This window comes from Chionomys nivalis, chromosome 10 (genome assembly GCF_950005125.1).
Source record: "Chionomys nivalis chromosome 10, mChiNiv1.1, whole genome shotgun sequence".
Classification (NCBI taxonomy): Eukaryota; Metazoa; Chordata; class Mammalia; order Rodentia; family Cricetidae; genus Chionomys; species Chionomys nivalis.
Genome location: NC_080095.1, coordinates 56,755,811 through 56,778,959, shown reverse-complemented (window position 1 = coordinate 56,778,959; position 23,149 = coordinate 56,755,811). Strand labels below are relative to the sequence as shown.

At 35.8% G+C, this 23,149-nt stretch overlaps 1 protein-coding gene across 1 annotated transcript in view; it reads right to left on the bottom strand.

The window, feature by feature from the left end:
• Positions 1 to 23,149, bottom strand: part of Mdga2 (MAM domain containing glycosylphosphatidylinositol anchor 2) — a 713,503-nt gene that overhangs the window by 156,382 nt on the left and 533,972 nt on the right. The window contains exon 7 of the mRNA XM_057782716.1: positions 15,281 to 15,610. Coding sequence (XP_057638699.1) covers positions 15,281 to 15,610 — 330 coding nt within the window. The remainder of the gene's footprint in view (positions 1 to 15,280; positions 15,611 to 23,149) is intronic.

The window sequence follows — 23,149 nt, the reverse complement described above, 5'->3', positions numbered from 1 at the left end:
GGGCAATAATACACACACACATATACACAATGCTTACTTTTGAAGAGTTAGGAAATCTTATTATAATAGCATTGTTAGGTGTTTGGAGCATATGGGGAGCAGCAGTATCCTGGAAGTAGCAATTCTGAAGGTTTGGTATTGGAGATGGAGGGCATGCAGTGCCATTCATTGGGAAAGCTGGTTTGGCAGGCATCTGATATGGCTGTTCCAATTTCCCTCTCCCAGCAGGTGTTGCTATGGCACAAGAATAGTCTCTGAGGGATTCCACAGAACACAAAGTGTAAGAACAAACCAGCAAATCATTCTCTGCATCGCATTCAAATGTTTTCTGCTACATGAGCCAAAAGACTTGCTGCAAATAAACTCAGAACCTGTGCTTGCTGCCTCAGAGATGGCTAATATCAATTTTGGCACTGCTCGTTAGGTTTTCCAGTATCTTGAGCCATTTAGATCTTTGAACAATTTAATGATCTAACTTGCATTTCTGATGGAATATTTTTTGAGTTATTAATATTAATCTCTATTATGAAAACTTCTTATTAATCTCTTTGTTTCTTCCTCAAATTCTTTCTCAGGTTTTTGTTTCTTCTGTACTGAAATCCATGAAAGTAATTGGTGGTTCCTGATTATGGATGGTAAGACACAAGCCAAATTTTATTTTTCTTAAACTACATAAACAGGAACAAATTTTTGCATTCTTTTTTATTGTTTCTATTGAACTATACTTTTTTTTTTTTTTGATTTTCGAGACAGGGTTTCTCCGTAGCTTTTGGTTCCTGTCCTGGAACTAGCTCTTGTAGACCAGGCTGGCCTTGAACTCACAGAGATCCGCCTGCCTCTGCCTCCCGAATGCTGGGATTAAAGGCATGCTCCACCGCCGCCCGGCCCCCTCTTTCATTCTACACTCTCCCGTGACTCCTACACTTCCAATTTACTCAGGAGATCTTGTATTTTTCTCCTTCCTATATAGATCCATGTATGTCTCTTTTAAAGTCCTCTTTGTTGTCTAGGTTCTCTGGGTTGTGGACCAGGAAAAAGTTTTTAAAGTTAGCTAGTAACTCAAATTATGTGAAAAATTTAGCAACCACAAATTATGATTTATAATGAAATTTTAAAGAAAGAGCAGAAGCACATGATGATTTCAATAATTAGAAACAGATTTTCACAGGAGCAACATAGCAGATAAGTCTGAAAATAATTTGGGGGAATTAAAAGATTATTTCATAAAGAAACATTAGGTCATATGCATGTCTGGGAACTACAGTCTTGTTCCCCAACCTATTACTCTTATAGAAGCTTCATTAAGTGTGTATTTGAGATTTTGTAAAATAACAGAAGATAAAAATAGAAAACTACAGTTATATGGAAAAACTCAAATGATTTGACTATAAAATACTTTACTCTAAATACAATGTAATACAAATTGAAGAGGGTAGAAAAGATAGTCTTACAGATAAATGTTAGCTAAGTGAAGTTCCACCTGGGCATGTGGCACACGCCTTTAATCCCAGCACTTGGGTAGTAGAGGCATGTGGTTTTCTGTACGTTCATGGCCAGCCTGATCTACAGAGGGAGCTTAGATCAGTCAGGGCTACATAGTAAGTAAAGAAAAAAAAGTGTGTGTGTGTGTGTGTGTGTATTTGTGTGTGTGTGTGTACCAGCATTTTCCCCTAGCCTAATAAAAAGTCCATAGAACTAAGAAGTGCAGGACATCATATAAAAATATGTAGCCTATGCTAGACTTACTACTTTAATGAGTATTTTAGCCCTTTCCATAGGTGAATACATTCAAGAGTGCAGACAAGAGTCACGTATAGGTCACTCACCAACATCAAGAATTACACTGTATCATGGAAAAGGATAAACATGAGGACTTTTTAGAAGCTCCAATTGTTCATAATAATTTATTAATTAGAACACTGCTTAAAATAAGCATGGAGGGTTTTCAGGAATTTTAATTATATTAGGTAAAATATTTAGAAGACTGTGACAGATGGTTTAATAGCTAAGAGCACTTACTGCTCTTCCAGAAGAGGATCTAAGTTCATTTCCCAGAGCCCATATCATGTGACTCAAACACACATCTAACTTCAGCTCTCAGGGATCCAACACACACACTTCCGGCTGATGAGAACACCTGCATACATGTGAAATACACACTCACAGCACACACACACACACACACACACACATATATATATATATATATATATATTCACAAGAATAAAAATACATCTTTGAAAGAAATTAAAAATTAAAAGCTAGATTAAAAGTTTGGCTTAGACAAAGAACCTCACTACATATAAAATGCATAATCTTAGCAATGGGAAGATGGCATTTGCTTCCTTGTCTTCCAATTAGATGGCTGAGAGGAACAAAGTGCCCCTAAACAGACTTACAGAAAATGAGTCTTAGGTTCAGTGCCTAGCTTCAAGAGCTGGTAACTTGGGGAACATTATCTAGTCTGACCCTCTGTTTATACAGAGTGAACACAATAATACCTACTTTGCACTTTTTTATACTTACAGTGTGTTTTCTACATGTATATGCTGTGTAAAGAAAAAGCACTAGATATAGTAACTACACAGTACATGTTAGTCATCTTCATATCACTGATATGTTTACCATACGATTACATATTATGTTTTATTGTTATATACACATTTCTATATTAAGGGTATAGACCATATTTTATTGAAACCAGATATCTCAAATATTAAGCACAGGTGCATATCTAACCACACAAATGTTTATAGAAATCAAAAATACACACAGACACACACACACAAATATACGCACAAACACACATGGACACATCCACACATTTGCCATTTCCAGCAGTTGAGAAGATACATTTCTATAAGCCTGCTTTGAGGAAAATAACATCCTGGGGAGGATACAAATGTACCCAATGAGTATCTAGAGGCACATCTAAAGACATCCTAAGGGAAGAAGCTTACATTTATCTGCCATTACGGGCAACAATTTGATTTCTATGTCTTGATAGTATCATAAATGGCAGGCTACATAGATATCCAGCTCTCGTTCTTTTTCTCTGAAGTAATGAGGTCTGGACATCCCTAAATAGATCCATTTCTCCCTTATGAGGATGACAAAATGTCAGTGCTGTCCATTTTCAGAAAGGTCAGGGTGTAGCCATGAAAACCACAGACTAGAAAGTGAATGGGAATTGTGTGATCATGTTAATTATGGCACTGCTTTCCAATGGTGAAAGAATTCTGAATTTAAAGGAAGGCAGACGATTAATCATATACCAAACATGTTTTGTAAAAGCATGGTAAGAGATGCTTCAAAACAATCTAAAATTTATTTTATTTTCTGCAGCAGCTGTTGCTCACACCACTAAACTCCTTAACACAGAATGGCTAGAAAAAAATCAATTTACTTGTACCACGAAAAGGCCTTTCTCTCTTTATAGAACCCATGTTACACTGTTAGGCCTCTTATAAATGATCACTGCGGACAATGCCTGTAGTTTACAAATTCCCTAATTACAGCACTGATTGTGAACCACCAAAGATGCCTGATTCTCTGGAAATAGATAAGATAGCCATCCTAATAAACATTTTGACATGAGACGGAGCTGGCTCCTTTATGCCTTATCAAGAGTAAAATGAAAGGACCAGCGAACGCAATGTTCCCTCCTCAGATCACGGCCACATGTTCCTGAGAGCAAATGAGGTTTAATTAACAGATCTGCTGGCTGATGACTGGTCAATTAAAAGGAAATAGGAGGAGAGTTTGCATATAATACATGGAGTCCTCACTAACGAATATTGCATGGCAGCAAGCGTGCATCTTACGATGCATTTTGTGTGTCTGAGAGGTGCAGAATGCAGCTCTAAAAATATGGACCCAATTTCAAAACCGCACTGAGGCGTATATAATGCCATCAATTGTGGCGACTCATTCTGATTTAAGGTTTGTTAGGTATGTTTTATGTTGCAGTTTATTTTCAAACAAGAAGATTTCTGTTAAAATGTCAACTGAAGTATGTTGCTTACAAATATTACTTAGACTTGGTAAAAGTGTACTATTAATATAACTTTGACAGTCGTTTGTAATTCATGCTAAGTGCATTTCAGAAAAAGACATTGGTCCACTTGTCATCTTATTTTTTTCTACTGTATTTTGTAATATGCAAACCATCTCTTTAAAAGGTTTCATGATACTCCTCTCATTTCACAAATTTTAATCTATTCATTGGTACTGAAGGATCTACAAAACTTTGGGAGTTCTGAAATATTGATTTTCATGGACTTGGGAGTAACCTAGTCTTCTCAGCTTTTCCTGTACCCTGAAAACCTTTGCTATCCATCCTTGCTGAAGCATACAGTCCTGAACCTGAACTGTCCCCCAATGGGTCTTCATAGTCAGCCATATTAGAAGACTTCTCAAACTTGTATACCTGTCCCACGGCACATATCTGTAGATCCAAATCTCATTAAGTAAGCTCAATCCACTGCTGTTTGTGTGACAAATGCAATTCTGCCCATTAATTAATCTGTATTCAACCTCTTGTGTCACTACTGAGGAGCCCTGAGGAAAATGACACACGGTTCCAAAGCTGTGGCTTCTAGATGAGAAATACTATATCTTCAGGGTATGACATGGTTTTGCAAACACAACAATCTCGAAACAACTGAGTGCCTTGCACTGGGCCTGCAAAAGAGTGGGTCTCTTCATAGACAGTTATGGATGGGGAGAAGCTCACAAACCTTACCCTCTCAGAACCAAGGTTTGGGCAATCGTTGTATTCAATTGAGTACCAAATGGAGACCACAGCTGATTCCTATAGACAGTTTCAAACCCGTGGCCACTCAGACTGCTCAACTTACAATAAGAGGGTCACAAACCAAAACAAAAGGGCAGGACATACTGTCGGAGTGGTAAGTTGAATGTACCATATACATAAGTGAAATTGTCAACAAATCAATGTATTCAATAAAATGTAAGTGAAGCCACAATACCTGATAAAATGTGTCCTGCATTCCAACTGTAGTGATTAGCTTAGAATTTAGAATGTAATAAATACTCTAAAGATCATACTTATTGAAAAATGTTTATGTTCATGTATGTGCTATCCAGCTTTCAAAACCCTCAGCATATTATTTAAGAAGGTTGAGACATTTACTCACTCTTTTTTCTGCCTAAGTAGCATTCCTAAAATTTAAAAGCCTAATATGATGCAAAGAAACTTTAAAACTATCTTTTAAACATAGACAATGTAATCTCTATCAATGTACTTTAAGTTTTCCAGAAGTACTGCTGATATTTAAACTACAGCTGTATACACTCTCCAAATACAGGTGCACTTAGAAACCCAACAGTTAGGGCTAGTGAGACGGCTTAGTGGTACACTCATGAGGGTTCAATATGTGTCCACTACAGAAAATAGGTAAGGCCTCTCACTATGTGAATGGCATAAGATACTGGGTGCAGGCTCTACCTTCCTAATACTCCTCAGAGTGGCATTCCACCCTCATTGTTTTCTGGTCCATCCTCAGTAGAATCCTAAAACCCATCCAAAGAAAGACACCCGGACAAGGCCTGTAGCAAAGGCATGCCAATCAGAATGGCCAGAGGCACGAAAGGAGAAGGAGGTGAACTTAAAGTGTGAGGTGAGATTAATACTGCATTCGTTGTCAGATTTACAGCTCATGGTAGGAGATAACTTTAGTGTGAACCAATTCTCGAAACTTCTGAGCCCCCTTTCACTCTCCATAAAAAAAAGATATTAAGGAATTCAATGTATACTGGGTGTTCAAACTATGTCAGCAATATAGACAGTGAGAAATCACTGCCGTTGTTTTGTGGGAGTCAAAACCCTAAGTCAGAACAATAGAGAACATTACCATGTTCTCTGTCCAAGGACCTTATGCAAGGACCTTATGTGAGTCATTCCATGTTTATTTTTAATTATCTAAAAATAAATAATTGCGGGACATGGCAGAATCTCCCTTTAATTCCGGCACTTAGTTATTAAGCCAATCTCCATGAGTTTGAGGCCATCTTAATCTATACAATGAGTGCTAGGGTAAACAGTAATATGGTGCAAAACAAAACAACAGTCTCCACACTCAAACAGCTAGACAAAACTAAAATATAAAGAAAGAATTTAAACATTTTATGAAACAAGACATGGAGCCTGAAACCCACTTATATTTTTTAAATTTATTTTAAAATATTCAGAATATATGAAACCCCTGGTTATAAGACCCAAATTCCACTTTAAGGATTTTCTATATTTTTCTATTATCTTTTCCAAATTTTACTGTTATTTAACAAAAAATAAATAATCCCATAATTAATTACTTCAGATAACCCAATGTATGTGTTTGCACAATAATGTGTTAGGGGTATCTTTGTATTAATCTTATTTCTATACTCTGTCTTGTAACTCTTGAATTACATAGCTCTGACTTCTGACTTTGCCAACTACAAAACGATACTTAACTCTCCAGTGGAGGCACTGGAGATATGGCTCAGTGGCCAAGAGGTTTTATAGAAGACCCAGGATCAATGCCCAGCAACCACATCAGGGCTCACATCTTTAATTCCAGTTCCAGGGGTATCTTAGGCCTTCTTCTTGTCTTTTTGGGAACTGCATGCATGGAGTGCACACATATACACTCACATGCACACACATGCACACAAGCAAAACACTCATAAAATAAATGAAATACATGAAAAAAAATTTAAAAAATCTCAGGAGACAGTTCAGTAGAGGACTTGTATAGTATGCATAAAGCCTTTGGCTAAATCTCCAGCATCACAACAAACAAACAGATGTATAAAGATATAAAGGAAGTTCTGTTTTGATTTTTGAAGCCAGGTATGGTGGTTCATGTGAATAATTTCTGCATCTGGCAGACTGAGGCAGGACGAGTGCCAGGAGTTCAAGGCCACTTTAAACAGCATAGCGAGTTCCACTCTAGAATGGACTACAGCATAAACTCTCATCTCAAAACAACAAATTGTCTATAGGCTGCAACTGTTCCACCTGCTGCCTGAATCCTGAGAGATTTTGCTGTTATACAGAAAACAACTAGGTTCAGTCTTCAAACTCTGGAAGCACTCAGCAAAGTTTTCCATTTCCCTCACTGGCCTAGTGTTAGAACAGCAATGTGTTTTTTGTTAAGCTGAATTACTTTCATAGTTGTCTAATAAGCAACATAATACCACTCCTCAAACCTTATGTTCTCTTCTTAGGAAAAGCCAGGGGTGGTCCTGGTACTATAACTTTAAAATAACAAAGCCTAATTTATAATCCACTCTTTACAATAAATGGAGGGAAACATTTATTCCTTATCTGCTAGTTAAGACAACTATCATAATTATTGTTAACCCAGGTAACTGATGGCAAGAATAACTTTATATGCAAACTGTGGAACTAACTAATTTCTCAGTTCTTATTAGATTAATCTGCATTTTGCTATTTATAATCCAAGTGGTCCCTATGTCCCCAATGATTGCATCAGACAATCAGTGCAAGTGTGAGGATTAGTGTTCTCATCCCTGGTACCTACATGGAATCCTGCTAGAGGCAGCAGCCTGAAATACCAGCACTAGGGAAGCACTGACAGTGATTCCTGGGGCAAACTAGCTAGCTATATTATCTCAAACTGGAAAATCTGGGTTAAAGGAGGGATACTACCTCAATAGGAAGTAAGCCAAAAAATTAAAAAGTAGACTGAAATCTAGAAAAAGGTGAGAACAATGCTGGGCCTTAACACAGATGTTCATCCACACACATTTAAACACACATACGCCCACATGTACACCACACACATCATAAACAAAATTTAATTGAAAAAGTTTTAAAGAAGAAAAGGACCAAGCCTATAGAAAGCATAATTTAGGCATGATTACTTGTATCTCATCAATTATTTTTAAAATTATAGGTTAAATCAGAAGAAAGACTTCATTCTGATATTTGGAAGGTTTGAGTGTTTTCAGATAATTGCAGGGATCTTATGGACAAAATTTAAAATATAAAAATGACTAAAGTTCACAGACCAATTTTTTTTTTTGTTGTTGTTGTTTTTTTGTTTCAAGACAGGATCTGTCTGTGTAACAGCCCTGGCTGTCTTGGATCTCTCTTTGTAAACCAGACTGGTCTCCAACTCACAGAGATCCATGTCTCTCAACACAATTTGCAAATAAAATTAGTTTAAAATTCCCTGTCACGCCTATAAGTGCCACTGAAAAGATAACTCGTACAATTCCATTTCATGTAAGATCTACGACGGCCTATGATGTTACTTGTAGGCTATGCTGAACCATACCACGAAGCATAAACCCTTCCCTAACCCACCTCAAATATTATAATACAGTCAGGAATTCCCTTTTTCCCTGGGATTTTCCTGAAGGACCTTTTCTGGGACCCTGCCCCCAGTCTTCTCATGAATTAAGTCTTAAAGTAAGACTTAATCTTACTTTAAGCTATCCTTCCTTACGAGGTTCCTCTCTATGTTTCAAAGGGAGTGTCTCGTTCCTGATCCAGGTCAGTGGCCAATTATCCTTCAGCATTCCTGCTGGTCAGGGTCAGGCATTGTGCTGTGCATTTTCATAAACTTTGGTAACACATTAAAGTAAATGTCACACTTTGTCAGTTATTAAGGGTATTCAGTGTAAACACACTGGAATATTATTAACTAGAGTCTATGGAATTTTATTTCTTCCCATTGCCACTTTTCTATCATAATTATTTAGCAAATACTTTGATTGATTGTGCACTGTACTCATTAATTCTTACTACAATTGTGACACACTTATTAGTTCTTGGTGTGACACTTGCCACTTGCTATCACTTTTGTTTCAGTTAACTCTGCTCCTCAACATTTGATTTCCAGGGCACATATACTGCACTCAGTATTGTGGAAGATTTTTTTGTCTTGAGACAAAACATTCCAAAACTTTAGTGTGTTTTCAGCTAAAGTGTTTTCTCCTGCCATGCCTGACGTTTATTTTGTGTTGTTCAGCACTGTCTTTTAAATCATTCAGTACATTTTAACAGGGCACTTAGCAAACTTTTAGAAGGTGTTTTATTCTAAAATATTCAAAGTTTTCTTGACCATTTGAAAGTCGAATGAAAAAACAGAAGAAATGGAACAATGGCTTTAGGAGCCACAGTCTCCAGCAGATCTACAATAAGAATGATTAAATAAAACATTCTATGTGAAAAACTGGCATGAAACTAAAATATTAAGAAAAATTTGCTACTTTTATTTATCATGTTAGCCAACTACATTACCAGTTCAAACCCAGAGTACAGGTAAATGTCATCCAGCTATCTTTTATTTTTGATTTGTTTCTGTACCCCACACTAAACTATACAAGACAAATGCAAGTCAGCAGAACTCTGATAAATGTTTAATAATTCTTGGAAGCATTTTAAATTTTAATACAGAGCTTTCAGATTTTAAATAAAAGACATTTATGGAACAAAACCTTTTCCTCAAATAAACAATGCTAACAGTAAGACATTCTTCTTGGAAAGATTATGTAGCTCAATATGAATTATATAACGATGCTCTGTAACACTGATTGACATGCATACTGTTCTTTCCAAAAGACAGATGAAAACGATGCATCTCTGTGTGTACCCTGAGTTGGAAATTTCTTTAGTCTGTGCACATACTTAAGGATGTGTAGAGACTCGGTTAGAGCAGTGTTTTAGTCCAGGGGCTCCCTGTGAAATTCTTTGAACACAATGGCCTCTTAAAACTCTTACCACTAGTAGGTAGAGTTGAGCTCAGGCTGTTCTTCAGGTCTTACCCTCTCCAATCATGCCTCTCTCCACCCTGGAGAAGAGGTTAGTCTGTAAGGAGGAAGACAAGAAAGGCCACAGAAGAAGCTATACTATTTGCAGGAGAAAATCACCCCACTGTTACCATGGTCAAATGTTATCCTTTACCTTGGCATATACCAAGGAATGGTATAACAAACTAATAGGAATTAAAATGCTCTGTCTGGTAGGAATTAAAATGCTCAAAAGATGCACTTGGTGATCTCTTCCTTGGTTATTACAAAATTGAAGGAATGAACCCCAAGAAATTAGTATTTTTATCAGGAAACTCCTTCTGGGAGAGAGAACAGCTAGAACCTTCAGGACATCCAGAGGAGGAAACTGCTTCTTAGAGGAAGATTTATATCTTGACAGATGGTCTTATAGGAGAGACAGGGAATGGAGACAATGTGGAAGACTGCTTCATTGAACAGTTTGCTTTTCCTTTAAACCCAAAATTCTGTCAGGACTCTCACTGGATGTCTTTGTCCTTCTTCACAGTATGGCCATATTGAATCTTCCCTTTTTAATTTTTCACTATTAATTTGGTTCCTTTAATTTGTTTATTAAGGGTGAGTAGCTGAACTCTGCTAAGATCACAGGTGGTGACTTAAGTCCAGTAAAATTACCTGAAAATAAGTACAAGAGTCAATCTTTATGACTTAAGGACTGAGTTTAACTTGCAGGAAAGCAATCCTGCCTGAGGATGGTGTGGAAGCGGTCAGTCAGCCATCCAAAAAAAAGATGACATGGCCTCAAAAGTGTTAATTTTTTATTTCACTTTTAGTAATGCTGTAGCTAATAATTTTTGTTAATATGTCTTTTAAGCCATGGAGGGGGGCGTGCGTGTGCACATGCATGCATTATATCTCTCTGTTCTTACATACTCACATGAGCAGAGGGATGGAACAGTTATAAACAGTGTAACATCAGCAGCAGAAAAAAAGCCCACGTCATGGATAAAGCCTGAGGACTTGAGCAATCATAAAATAACCTCAGGAATATTTGCAGCATACATAGTTCCTCAGTGTGGACCACTCTAGCAGATAGCACTCAGCTTAGCAAGGTAGTCAGTAAAACGTGCATTTGAAGGAAATCCAGGGAAGTCTGAGGTTTTTCATCAATCTTTACAAGGGAAGTGATGGTGTTTTCATAGGTAAATAGTAGTTCAACTTAATTTTTTTTTTAGCAATCCCACATAGCCCATCTGTTTAGTTCTGTCCTTTTAATAAATATGGTTGTAATATTATATCTTAGAGGTCAGCATACTATGATCACTGGGCACATATCCTTGTTCCCTCTTTTGAAAACGAAAGTTTTAGTGCAGCTCTGCCCGTTTATTCACTAAGGTAGCTTAACTGTCATAATTAGCAGAATATTCCGCAGAGTGGAATAGCTGTAGTTGAACCACACGCACAGCCAGAGAAGCTGACAACTGCTACCCAGCTCTTCACCAGCCCTTGGCTCTGGCATCAGTTCAAGGTTCATAGATTTTATGTTTGGGAATTAAGAAGGCAAATTATTTTTTTCTCTGTCTGCTGACTTGGGCACGAATTTATAAATCTTAACTGCAGGTGTTTTCTTATGACAAAAGCATTATTTTTCATGTTGATGTAAGAGTTCAAATTTTTTAGCGGAAGAACTCCAACCCTCACTACAGTCATTCTGGACGAATACACTTTTAATCAGAATAATTCCCTAGGCCACTATCTTTCCTTTTTAAATAGAAAAAAAAAAACAACAACAAAGAAACATACATATCCAATGAAATTGGCTTAATGGGTTTTTCTTTGCTCTCATGTTCGCTTCTGATTCTCATTCATTGTGCACCACAGCCCCAAGCTAACTAGCACTATCATTGTACCTGTGCGGACATTTGCTCTCTTCCAGAGTAACTTGATGGCCAGCAGCAAGCTGAAATTGTGAAGTCATTTCCAGGTGGTTATCATTGGGCTTGTGCACTTATGTCTCTATCTTGATTACCCCACACAATCTTGTTCCTCTTTCTGCCACATAAAATTCCCTTGTACTCTGACTAAGAGAGGAACACAAGCATGCAATCCCGTGCTGAATCTTCGTCTGTATTTGCTCACCAGATGTCTCACCATGAGTTCCAAAGGAAACCGATTTTCCTTTAACTTTCAAGGCCTGATATACATATCTCTGAGATTACTATGAACACACGCTTGTTGAGTCCTGTGAAGGAACGCATGCATGCTCATGTTCCCCAGAGCCTTCACTATGAAGTGAGGGGTTGAAGCAGTGGAATGTTTTAAAGAAAAACCTAGGAAAACAAAAATTCTAATGTGCCAATTATGCTCACAGAAAGGAAGAACAGCTCTTTGATGATATTCTCAGAATTTGATTTGAGCTGTTGATAATTTAGGCTTAAATTTGCTCGCATTTTTCTTTAGGAGGCGCATGAAGAATCTATAGCTCACAAAATTGAACAGTGACATTTAGAATTCGATATATTTAAATCTGCAATGGAGACATTTACAGTGGTGCACATAAAATACCTTAAGTTACCTGAAGTCTAGCCTAAAATATAGTTTCAAAATATTAAGACTAGAATGAACAATTGTGATTTTCTCAGATCAGTGCCAATGCTATAAATATGACATAAACAGCAGCTTTCCCATTTCTGAGACTTACCCCATCGTCTGTTTGCTTCTTCTGCTTCCTTTAAGATTCAAATCCAATCTAAACGCTCTCTGAGACTATCCTGTGTCTACACTGCAGGAGCACTCAGGGCATCTAAAGAAATCTGGTCAAAGTTCAAGTACAGTATCTTCCTACTGCGGACTAAATCAGGTTCCTGGGTACTCTTCATTGGATGACCTAAGAGCAATGTCTGTCTGAATCATCTCCTTATGGTACAGAGCTCAACACAGAAAGAATTTAGTAATGGAATTAGAAATGAATGACGATTTATATTGAGAAAACAGCAAATGGTTACAACAAGAATAATGTGCAAACTTACAGAACATTCTGTGTGTTTGTTAACATTGAAATAATTGGAAAATAATATATAATTAATGTCACGTACATTGTAGCTTTTAGTATCCTATAAATGCATGAATAACCCTGAAATAGACATAGCCTCTCCAAAGTTTTAATATAACTAAATATAACTCATTTTCCGACATCATTGTCTTTTAAAACCATTAATAATACCATTAATAATTCTGCAAACTACAGGCTGCCTTCAGGGTTATTTTCCAGTTCAATCAGTCTTAAGTGTCGTCGAACACACATGCTGCCTATGGGTCTGTGATTAAAGAAAGATTTCTGTGCTATTGCAGAAAGGTCTCAGGGCAACAAATCCTCATCTTATTAAGCATCATGTATACACCTCTTAAAACACAGTAGCAACTGAGAATTGATGGTAGACTCCTGTGTAATTCCAGGCTCAGAAAGTTTAGAATGAATTTAAAAATATAACCTAAAATGATGTAAATTTAATGTAAAAAAATGCTTAACTATAATAAAACCACTGACCACTTGGCCATTGTTAAACTTTCTCAAATGGTGATAATTAAGAAACCCCCAGATTGAGAAGGCATGTAGATATTTTTGATTGTCGTGTTAGTAGTACAGGCTTTTTATAATGGAACCACATGTCCTGTTATTTATATCATTAATAATTGCTCCATTTTCTTTGATCTACTCACTCAACCAATTCATTTAAATTTTTCTTTTCTCAGGTGTTTTGTTAAATTGACAAAGTCTGAGACTTTCTTCTGTGCTACAGCTTGTGCCACCTCCTTAGTCAAACTCTGGCTTGTAACATATCTGTTTTCATATTCAAGTGCCATTTTCAGTGCAGAATTCTCTAATGTGAAGATAATGTTTTTAATGGTATGAGTAGAATCCCAAAATGTCATCCATGAGAACTGTATAATCTACCCTGGTGTGTCATTGCACTGTAGGTAATATGAAAAACAAGACTGTTTCAGCATGAAGAGAGACACACTTGTTAGTTTAAGATTATCTTCTCTATTCCTTCTCTCAAAATGTGATTTGCTGGGTGTCCAGACTGAAGAATATAATAGTTCTGTTTTCAAATAAAATCCATTGTTCCTGAACTTGGCTTAATGCTTTGATTTTTTTTTTCACACTAATACCTTAGCAATTTAAAAAAAAAACTTACATTTTTAGTTTTAGTAGAAAAATTAGAACATCCATCTTGTCCTGAGGCTGAAACATTAAATCAAATTACACACATATCTATTGAAGAATGTTTTGTCATATCAGTAGAAAATTGAGAAAGAATGACAAGGGCAACAGTGTTTGTACTACTGAGATAGAATAAGAAATGACAGTAACAGTAGAGTGTTAGATTCACAAATTCGATTACAGTTGCTTTAAACAACTATCTATTGAGTTCTGAGTATGTACCATGTATTTTACCTAATGCTGAGACTACTTTTACCATTCTAACTTCCTTCGCATAGATTATGTGTCAGATAAAGACTGGATACACTTTAGAACAAAGAATTACAAAACACAAGAGGACATTTTCAGCCTTTCAAACAGACTTTACATAGTAAAACCAATCCGGCGTGAACTTCCATGGGAACCAAGAGAAGGCACACAGTTGCACGCAAATCAAACATGTCTAAGAATCGAAATGCTGCCCGACTGGAAAGGAGAAGCCAGCTGTTTGGCACCTGCAAACACGGAGCTTTTCTCCTGTAACGAAGCTCTATGAGTTCAATTTATAGTTTCCACCCAGGACTGTGTAAGAATCTTCAGTTAAAACAATCTGGTAACAGATTGGCAAAGTACACACAGGTCTTTAAAACACCCTGAGAATTAACCTGGCCCATCCTCTCCTAAAAACCCTGGACTTACCCTCATCTAAACAGAACACTTTAAACTACAGAAAAGGATAACACGTTCTCATTTTTAACTTGAAAAGAATTTTTCTCCAATAGATTTTTGCATTTGGCTATTTTCACTGTGGGGGCATAGTACCATGGAATTCTATAAGAAGTTCTGCCTGGCAACAGCTTTAAGAAAAGTTTTCCTCAAGTAGAAAGCACATTTCTTATGTATGTTTATTTAAACCCTCTTAAATTACTTCTCAAGGTTCATGCCTTAGATACAAGTAGTTTCATTATATTTTAAATTTAGAAAAATACTTCAGCTTTAGTGACTGGTTAAACTTTACTAATATGATTTTTAATGCTATGGGGACTGTGGTTAATGTAAAAAAGCTGGGACAATTTTACTTAAAGCTTGGGAAAACTTTACACTGCTACTGATTTTATTTACAGCTTTTATAAAATCCCATTTAAATTGAAATTGAAATAAAAGCAGAAATGTCTCAATCTAAATATTTACTAGATATTTAGGATGGTAAGATTTAGATTTGATTTCAAAAGTAATGATTTCTTAACTTCAATGATTTCACCCAACTCAAATCATTTTAAATGCATTTGGCACCATGAGCGAGCCTCTTACCTGTACTGCTGGAAATATTAACGTCAATACTGATATCAGATATTCCTCCTCCCTTCAGAGAGGCCACGCATGTGTAAGTCCCAAAGTCCGTGAATTTTAAATCAATGATATCCAAATTTGTTGTTCCGGGGGATACATCAGGGTCAGTCTGTGTAATAACCATCCGCTCAGAACTTCTTAATGGACGACCATTTTTAAACCAACTAAATGTTAACTCCTCAGAAGGAACAGCTTCTACTTGACAAGATATTTTCACCTCACGCCCAATCTGGATGTTGTCATCTTTGTGATAAGGATCAGGAGTGATCCAAAATCGTCCTTTTTTTAAGGCTAAAACATAAAAATTCCACAAGGAGTTAGTGTTACCTTCATGATTGTGGGGATTCCGTCACTCTAGGTAATCGTGTCTGGGCTGAAATAATAAAGCAAAGCAAAATAGGATGAGCATATGCTTCTTTGCTATTTTTTCATTACTTATATTATAAATTTTAATAGATACTCCAGAAAAAAATCTAAATGCGAACCCATTTAAAGATCCTCAATATCGATTTTTATACATCAGATAATGCTTGACATTAATAGAGAAAATACTATTTGAATTCTACTCACAATTGTTGCTCCAGGTAGGTTTCTGTTGTTGGGGAGTAAAACACTGACCAAAATCTACTTGGGGAAAGGATGGTTTATTTCCTGTTACACTTACAAGCCATTATTGAGGGAAGCAAGAACCCAGAACAGGAACTCAGGCAAAGACCATGGAAAACGAAATTGCTTACTGGCTTGCTTGCTCTCTTTGGCTTGCGTGGCAACTCTTCTTATGCAATCCAGACTTACCTGCCCTGGCATGACTTCACACACAGTGGCCTGAGCCCTCCTACCTCAAGCAGCATTTAAGAAAATGTCCCATAGCCACGTCCACAAGCCAAGTCAATGTAGGCAGCACTTCAACTAAGTTTCCTCTTCCTAGGTGCATCGCAATGGCAACATCAGCTGACCATGACAACTGTATTTAACTATGCTGAACTATGATTAAATATTTTTACCATAGGAGAGACAGGCGGATCTCTGTGCGCTCAAGGCCAATCTAGTCTACAAGAGCTATTTCCAGGACAGACTCCAACACTACAGAGAAACGTTGTCTCGACAAATAAAAAAAAAAAAAATTAAATGAATCATGGAAATGGAAACAGTTTACCTAAAATCATAGGGCATTAGTGTTTATAAAATAACACGGATCATCTAACCTAATACTTTTTTATACTATGCTATCACAGCTCCATAATTTCCCAAGCTATACACATGCTGTACAGATTTCATATTAAGATAAAGGAAACTTCCTCTGAGATCATATCTACATTCTGACCAAAGCTGGTTTAGTAAGACTTGAGTCCATTTATTCTTATGAATCATTTCCAGATACATGCGAAATATGAACTGGCGTTGGGGAGGTACTATTTCTGCAAAACAGTCTCCTAACCCCACCGTATGTAGATGGTTCAGTTAAAACAAAGTTGACTCTTTCTTGGAGAAGACTAAGAGAACTCCTTGCAGATGACCCAGAATGCCTGCCATGCTCTGTCCTCACAACAGAAATTCTGGGTCCAGGGTCAGTGATAGCAATAATTGGATTCTGCCTTCATGGTGGACTGAATGTGGCTGGGATGGGAGTTATGGCTTCCTAGGGGCCTGAACTTGGCTTGAGAGTGTAGACCCAAAGGGAATAAATTATTTCTGTTACAGCTGCTTCTCATATGGATGAACTATTTGTTTTACATTATTTTCTGTGTTTTCCTTCAACTTGACATTGGCCTCCCTGCATATGAAGTGTAATTTATACAGTGGATTTATATCAGAATAAAATATTGAACACCCACTTTTAACCTCGAAGCTACAAGCACAGGGATACTACCAGAAGTCAAGTGTCTGCAGTGGACCTGCAGACTAAGAGGCTACAGGACAGCATTTGCATGACTTCCTTGAACCTAACACAAGTTCCCTCAGTTACTCTTCGAAAGATCAAGGACAACACATGCGCACAGAACGAACAAGAGATGAGTAAGTTTTTAATCTGAAAACACAAGCCATATAAGCTCCTTTTTTGTTCATCTTAAGAGTTTTCTCTTTTATGTGTTGTGTCTCTGGAGAAGGAGAAAACCATGAAAAACAGTGTTTCCATTCCTCTTTGTATTCGGTGCATTGTTGTAAGGTCCTTCTCCATGACTAGACACTCAATTCATTTGAGATGAACGCAGAAATCATCAGGACCCTGTGGAAATGTGTGATGTCTTCATTTCCAATAATTCGTAATTACAATTTTTTCATCACATTCTTATGATGCATAAATCTAGGGAAACTAGGCACATAAACATATGAAAATCTTTATAGGCTTCAGGAAATCTGAATTACACAAAAGAACTTCACAAATTAGTGTTTTTTTTTAAATGTAGCTTTTATGCTAATGAAAAATCAGATGACAAATAATTACAGCACATTTAATATTTATGTTTAATGATTTTTTTATAATAACATGCAATCCTTGAATCTCATTTCTGTGGAACTCTATCTTTATAGGTGGGTTACTATAGGGCAAACTACTGATACATTGAGGTAGTCTACTACCTAGAGTCATGTGCACTGAAACTGAATCCACTTTCTCCAGAAGGGAAACGTAATTTAAAACGTGGTCACACTTGGCTAGTATATTAGGTACAAGATACTGTGTACATATAATTCAAATGTAGTAATTGTTCTACTCATAATCCAGTTTAGGGTGTCAGAGAATAGCTCTTCCTTAAAATCATTAAAAATACCAAGAATGTTTTAATTTTTAATGTAATGACATCTATATCATTTTATTGCTAAACATTACTTCACCTTAAAAGCACATACAAATTTTAAATGGAGCTATTACTTAAAGCAAAATTGTGAAAAAAAATAAATTATATGTATCAACTTAATAAATAACTTTAATATGAGGGTACATTTGGATACTATTAAGAAAAATTTTCTTTACAAAGTGGTATGTTGATTGACATATACAAACATGCAAAACCCACTTAGGTGTTCATGTGATTGGGATCCACTTAACACATAGTACTATTGTGCCGTTCAGTGATTTGCATGGAAATGAATTAAAAGTATTATTGACACCAGAGTCACTTTATATTACTCAGCCAAATTCAACTGAAAGTGCTAAACTCAAAATAAAAAAATCCCTGATAAAACATGTGAAATCAATGTTCACATTATATGCTACAGGCTGTTTAACTCATGGAAAAGTTATTTGCAAAAGTAAAAAGATTAAAGATTATATAGCTACAATAAGATTAAATGTCATACATAATTGCAGTGTTTTATAACAATACAAACATGTTTTAATAAGTTACTAAAACAATAAATTTAATGAAAAGATATTTGATCTCTGTATAAAATCATTCAATGAGTTAGCCAAAGCCAATCATACTCAAGGATATAAAAATCAAAAGAAAAAAGGACAAACTGGTCTGTTTATTCAAATCAAGGTAAAGAATATCAGAATAAGAGTTTGAGTCATTCAGTGCATGGCAATCATTTTGTGTTTCTTTATGATTTTCCTGTATCTAAACAAGTAATTATGGAAACAGAAGAGAAATAGTCTAAACAAAATAAAATTTAATTGTGTGGACATGAGGTATGCTTTTCCACACTAACGGGAGATTAAAATTTATTCGATTTTCTAACTCATTTTGTTCAGAGAGCTAAGAGACTAGCTCTGTAAAGTAGCATGTGTAAACAGCAACTTGTAACTATCTTTTTTCTTCTGCGAGGACCTAGATTGGTTATCTAATTTTTATGGGTCAAGTGTGTTCTTCATAAAAATAAAAGGTATAAAAATACTACTAGTATTAGTACTAGGCTCGCTCAGAGACCCACTGTGAGAAATAGCTTATTAGCGATATGTTTGAGCTTTGAAAATATAAAGTGCCTAATTTAATTAATAAACTGTGAGGCAGTTCCCTTAATTTACAATTAAACACTCTTTTTTTTTCACTGAACAATTTCTAGTCGATTAAACAATGCTAATTTAAAGCCATTTCTTGTTATCATTTAAGAGTTCAACCTGTTCAAATCAATCTGAGATAAGTGCTTAAGTATAGTAGTTGTCCAGTCGACTTAAGAGACTATAGAACACTAAAGTATTCTTTGAAAAAGAGAGGAGAAATCTCTTTTTCCAAATGTAATTTCTTAGTTAATATTGAAAATTCTGTAACACCATCCTAAGTGCATGAAGAGGGGAATTGAGCTCCAAGTCCTACTCCCTACTTAGGGCTTATTGGCAGTTGTCAACTGTTGGCAGAGGGAGAGTCATTTTTTATATGAGTGTAGACTTTAATAAGTCTGCCATGCTCCAATATCAGGTCACATATACAAGAATATATGGGCATCATAAAGTGCTCTTGAAAAAAAAGACATAAAATTGAATGGGTGTGGAAGAAGTGAATCTGGAAAGAGTTTAGAGATGGCAGGCATTTATCATCCAAACACATTTTATAAAAGTCTAGAAGAACTAATAAAAGATTGAAACAGATTTTTTTGATTTGTTATTCCATAAGTTAGATAAAAAGCACTAGTATAACAATTGAAACAACGGATGGAGATAACACAATAAACATAGCAACTGGAAAAGTATCTCTTTGGAAATGAAAATTATCAGCTGTTTGCTTTTGGACTTCTGCTAAGAATTTATTTCATAAAGACATTGAGACAGAGCAGCCTCTAATTACCAATCTAAATTGCCAAATTAGTAAAAAGATAGGGTTACAGTGTTAGTTCAGTGATTATGAGAACCGACTGATTATAAAGAGGTCCAAGGTTTGATTCTCAGCATCCACATGATAGCTCACAATCATTTCTAACATCAGTTCCAGGGGATAAGATGCTTCTTCTGGCCTCTGTGAGCATACATACAGTACACAAATGTGTGTAAAGGTCAAACACCTAGTACATAAATTAACTAATGAACACAAATAGTGAAAAGACTTTCCAGATGTACCTCCTCTTAAATTTCAGTGGAATTCTGGATAAAAAACTTTACAAACTGTTACTGAGAGAAATAGACACAAAAATCATTAACAGAACCATCAAATGAATAAAGCATTGATTTTCCTATTTTCTGCTAAAGAGAATTAAATATTTGTTTGAGAAATGAGGTGTATTCCAACCCCACCAGATGCCAATTGAATACGCGGTTGGAAATAGATTACATCAGCAACGACATGAAATAGAATTAACAATGGTATATTTTATCTCTTCCTTTATAATTAGGCACCCACTGCCTTAGGGGATGATGAACAGCTTCAGAGAAATACCTCTTTCCATTCTTCTGTATTGTCCCAAATCAAAACATGATTTCCTTTTTATTTTATTTTATTTTATATATTTAGCCAACAATTTTCATTAGACTTAATATAAATGGCCATTTCAAAGAATTTGCTTTGCAGATACTAATTGTTTGCATTCAGTTCTTGTGGAATAATTCTTCTTCACACTGTGAAAATGTGTTGCTTTTATTGTTAATAAAAAGCTGTTTGGCAAATAGCTATCCAGGATTTTCAGAGAAGAGAGAATGCTGGGAAGAAGAAAGAGAGGGAGCAAACATGATGGAGGATAGGTAGTGCCATAAGCTGCATGGCAGCACATAGATTAATAAAAATGGGTTTATTTATATTGTAAGAGCGGGTTAGTAATAAGTCTGAGTTATTTGTTGAACATTTATAATTAATATTAAGTCTCCATAATGGTTATTCGGGAACTGGTAGGTGGGATGGAAAACTTCAGCTACATTCAGTGTGCAATGTCTGTGTTCTCTTTGATTTTGTTTTACTGTCTTGAACGCTTGATTTCATGGTGTGGGAGGGGATGAGATAGAAAAAGAGACCTAAGAATATGCATAAGCAAGGATTCAACAATACATAGATTCAACAAAAATGGATTCAACAATACATGATAAACTCTACTAATACAGGGATTTTGGTGAGGAAAAGACTAACACAGAAGCCCTGATTCCAGTGTAGCTTCTGACTGGGTACATGTATATCGTGGGTCCTCGGTGTGTATGTATATATGATCATGAGACATCAACTGTCAAACAGTCCATTCTCAAAAGGGGACCTAATTTCAGGCCAGAGTCCTCTTTACTTGTGTCAGAGTTCATAATCAAATCAGAGCAGATAACCAACTCTGAAGAAAGATGGAGGAAAAGAGACACTTAGAAACTCTACTTCAGAAAGTTATTAAGAGTTATATTAAAACAAACTCTAGTGGTGTATGACATTTGAGTGTGTCAGTAAAGTTCGCTTTTGTGGAGAAGCAAATATTCAAAGCTATGAATATTCTTGCAAGCATGTTGCCACATGCCTAGAGGTTGATTGTATCTATTAAAGTTCTGCTTTTTTCGTTTAAAAATTTCTGAGTCTTATGCTCCAGAAAATCAAGTGAGGAAATTGGGTAGTAGAGGATGAATCATGGAAGCATTTTAAAAATATATTGTATTCCTGATGTCTCAACCACTTTCATGGAAAACATCACAAAATAACCAACAAGTTAGACCATACAGGGAAATGAAATTTATGATAAAAAATAATCAGAACACAAAAGATAGATAGATTTTGACTTCTTATTTCAAGTATCAAATGCTTCACTGAAGTCATCAAACACTTCAGAGCTATCTAAGAAATGTGTTTGCACTAAGGCAATCAATGTACTTGCAATATTTTTAACAAAGTAACTTTCAGTTTGCTCATACCTCGGAAATAGAAAATTTTGTATATGTAAGTAGCCTTAAAAGACATTACTGTATTATTATTAGTTGTAAAGTTAGAAGAGTTGATACAAAGTTGATAGAAAAAAATCTATCGTAAATTTTGGGAAAGAAATAATCTAAGTTTATTTATACTATGTATTATGAAATCTATGATTTCAGAGTAGAAAAGGATGGATGTTGTAGGATAGTTGGGGATTGGAAGAATTTGTTTTTGTTTTCCTTATTTTCTTTATGAACTACTAGTCATTATACATTCATGTCCTTTTGACACTCAAACTGCCAACCAATGACCACCAAAGCAGAAATTCATTAGCAGTGCAGTAACAACAAACTACCCCATTTTCTAGAGCAGACCTAATAGAGCACCCGTAATCACCTGAACGCAGAACTAGATGCCGAAAGGTAGTCGGAGTTCTATTCACTGTGAAGTATCAAGGCTCTGCTTATTTTGTTGGTTTATTTGAAGTTAATCACCATAGTAGTCATTCAAACTGTTTAATCAAAGTGTGGCTAAATTGTGATGGTTGTTTGACTGTTCTTACTCCATAAAACAACTGTACCTTTAAGGGGGGTGGAGAAAAGTACTTCAGGTACACATACATCATGCTTTTTAAAGCAGGCCCTTCCTTGAAAAGCCTAAAAAGTAGATTTCTTTATCATCATTATCACCATGATTTTCCATTCTTTCTATTTCAGCTTGATCTTGAGAGGAAACATAAAATGTTCATAAATTACCAAAATAGCCACATAAGTAACATATTAAAGAATATTTTCACAGTATGACTACCATATAAAAAGTATTTTACATAGCCCAGTGATTTATCACTGCCTATTTAAATAGGGGCATATTAATCATCACCATTTGCTGGGTCTTTGATGTTCAAACCTAGTATTTTGAATTCACATTTCCATCAAATTTTAAAATGCCCCTAAGCGATTAGAAGCCAAAAACATGACCAAAGTTAAGTAGATATCTTACTAAGCTGTTAAAAAAATTAGGTTTGGAAACAGCTATTCAATGATCTGGCACTAGAAATTTCTGGGATAGCATAATTCTTTTAAAAATA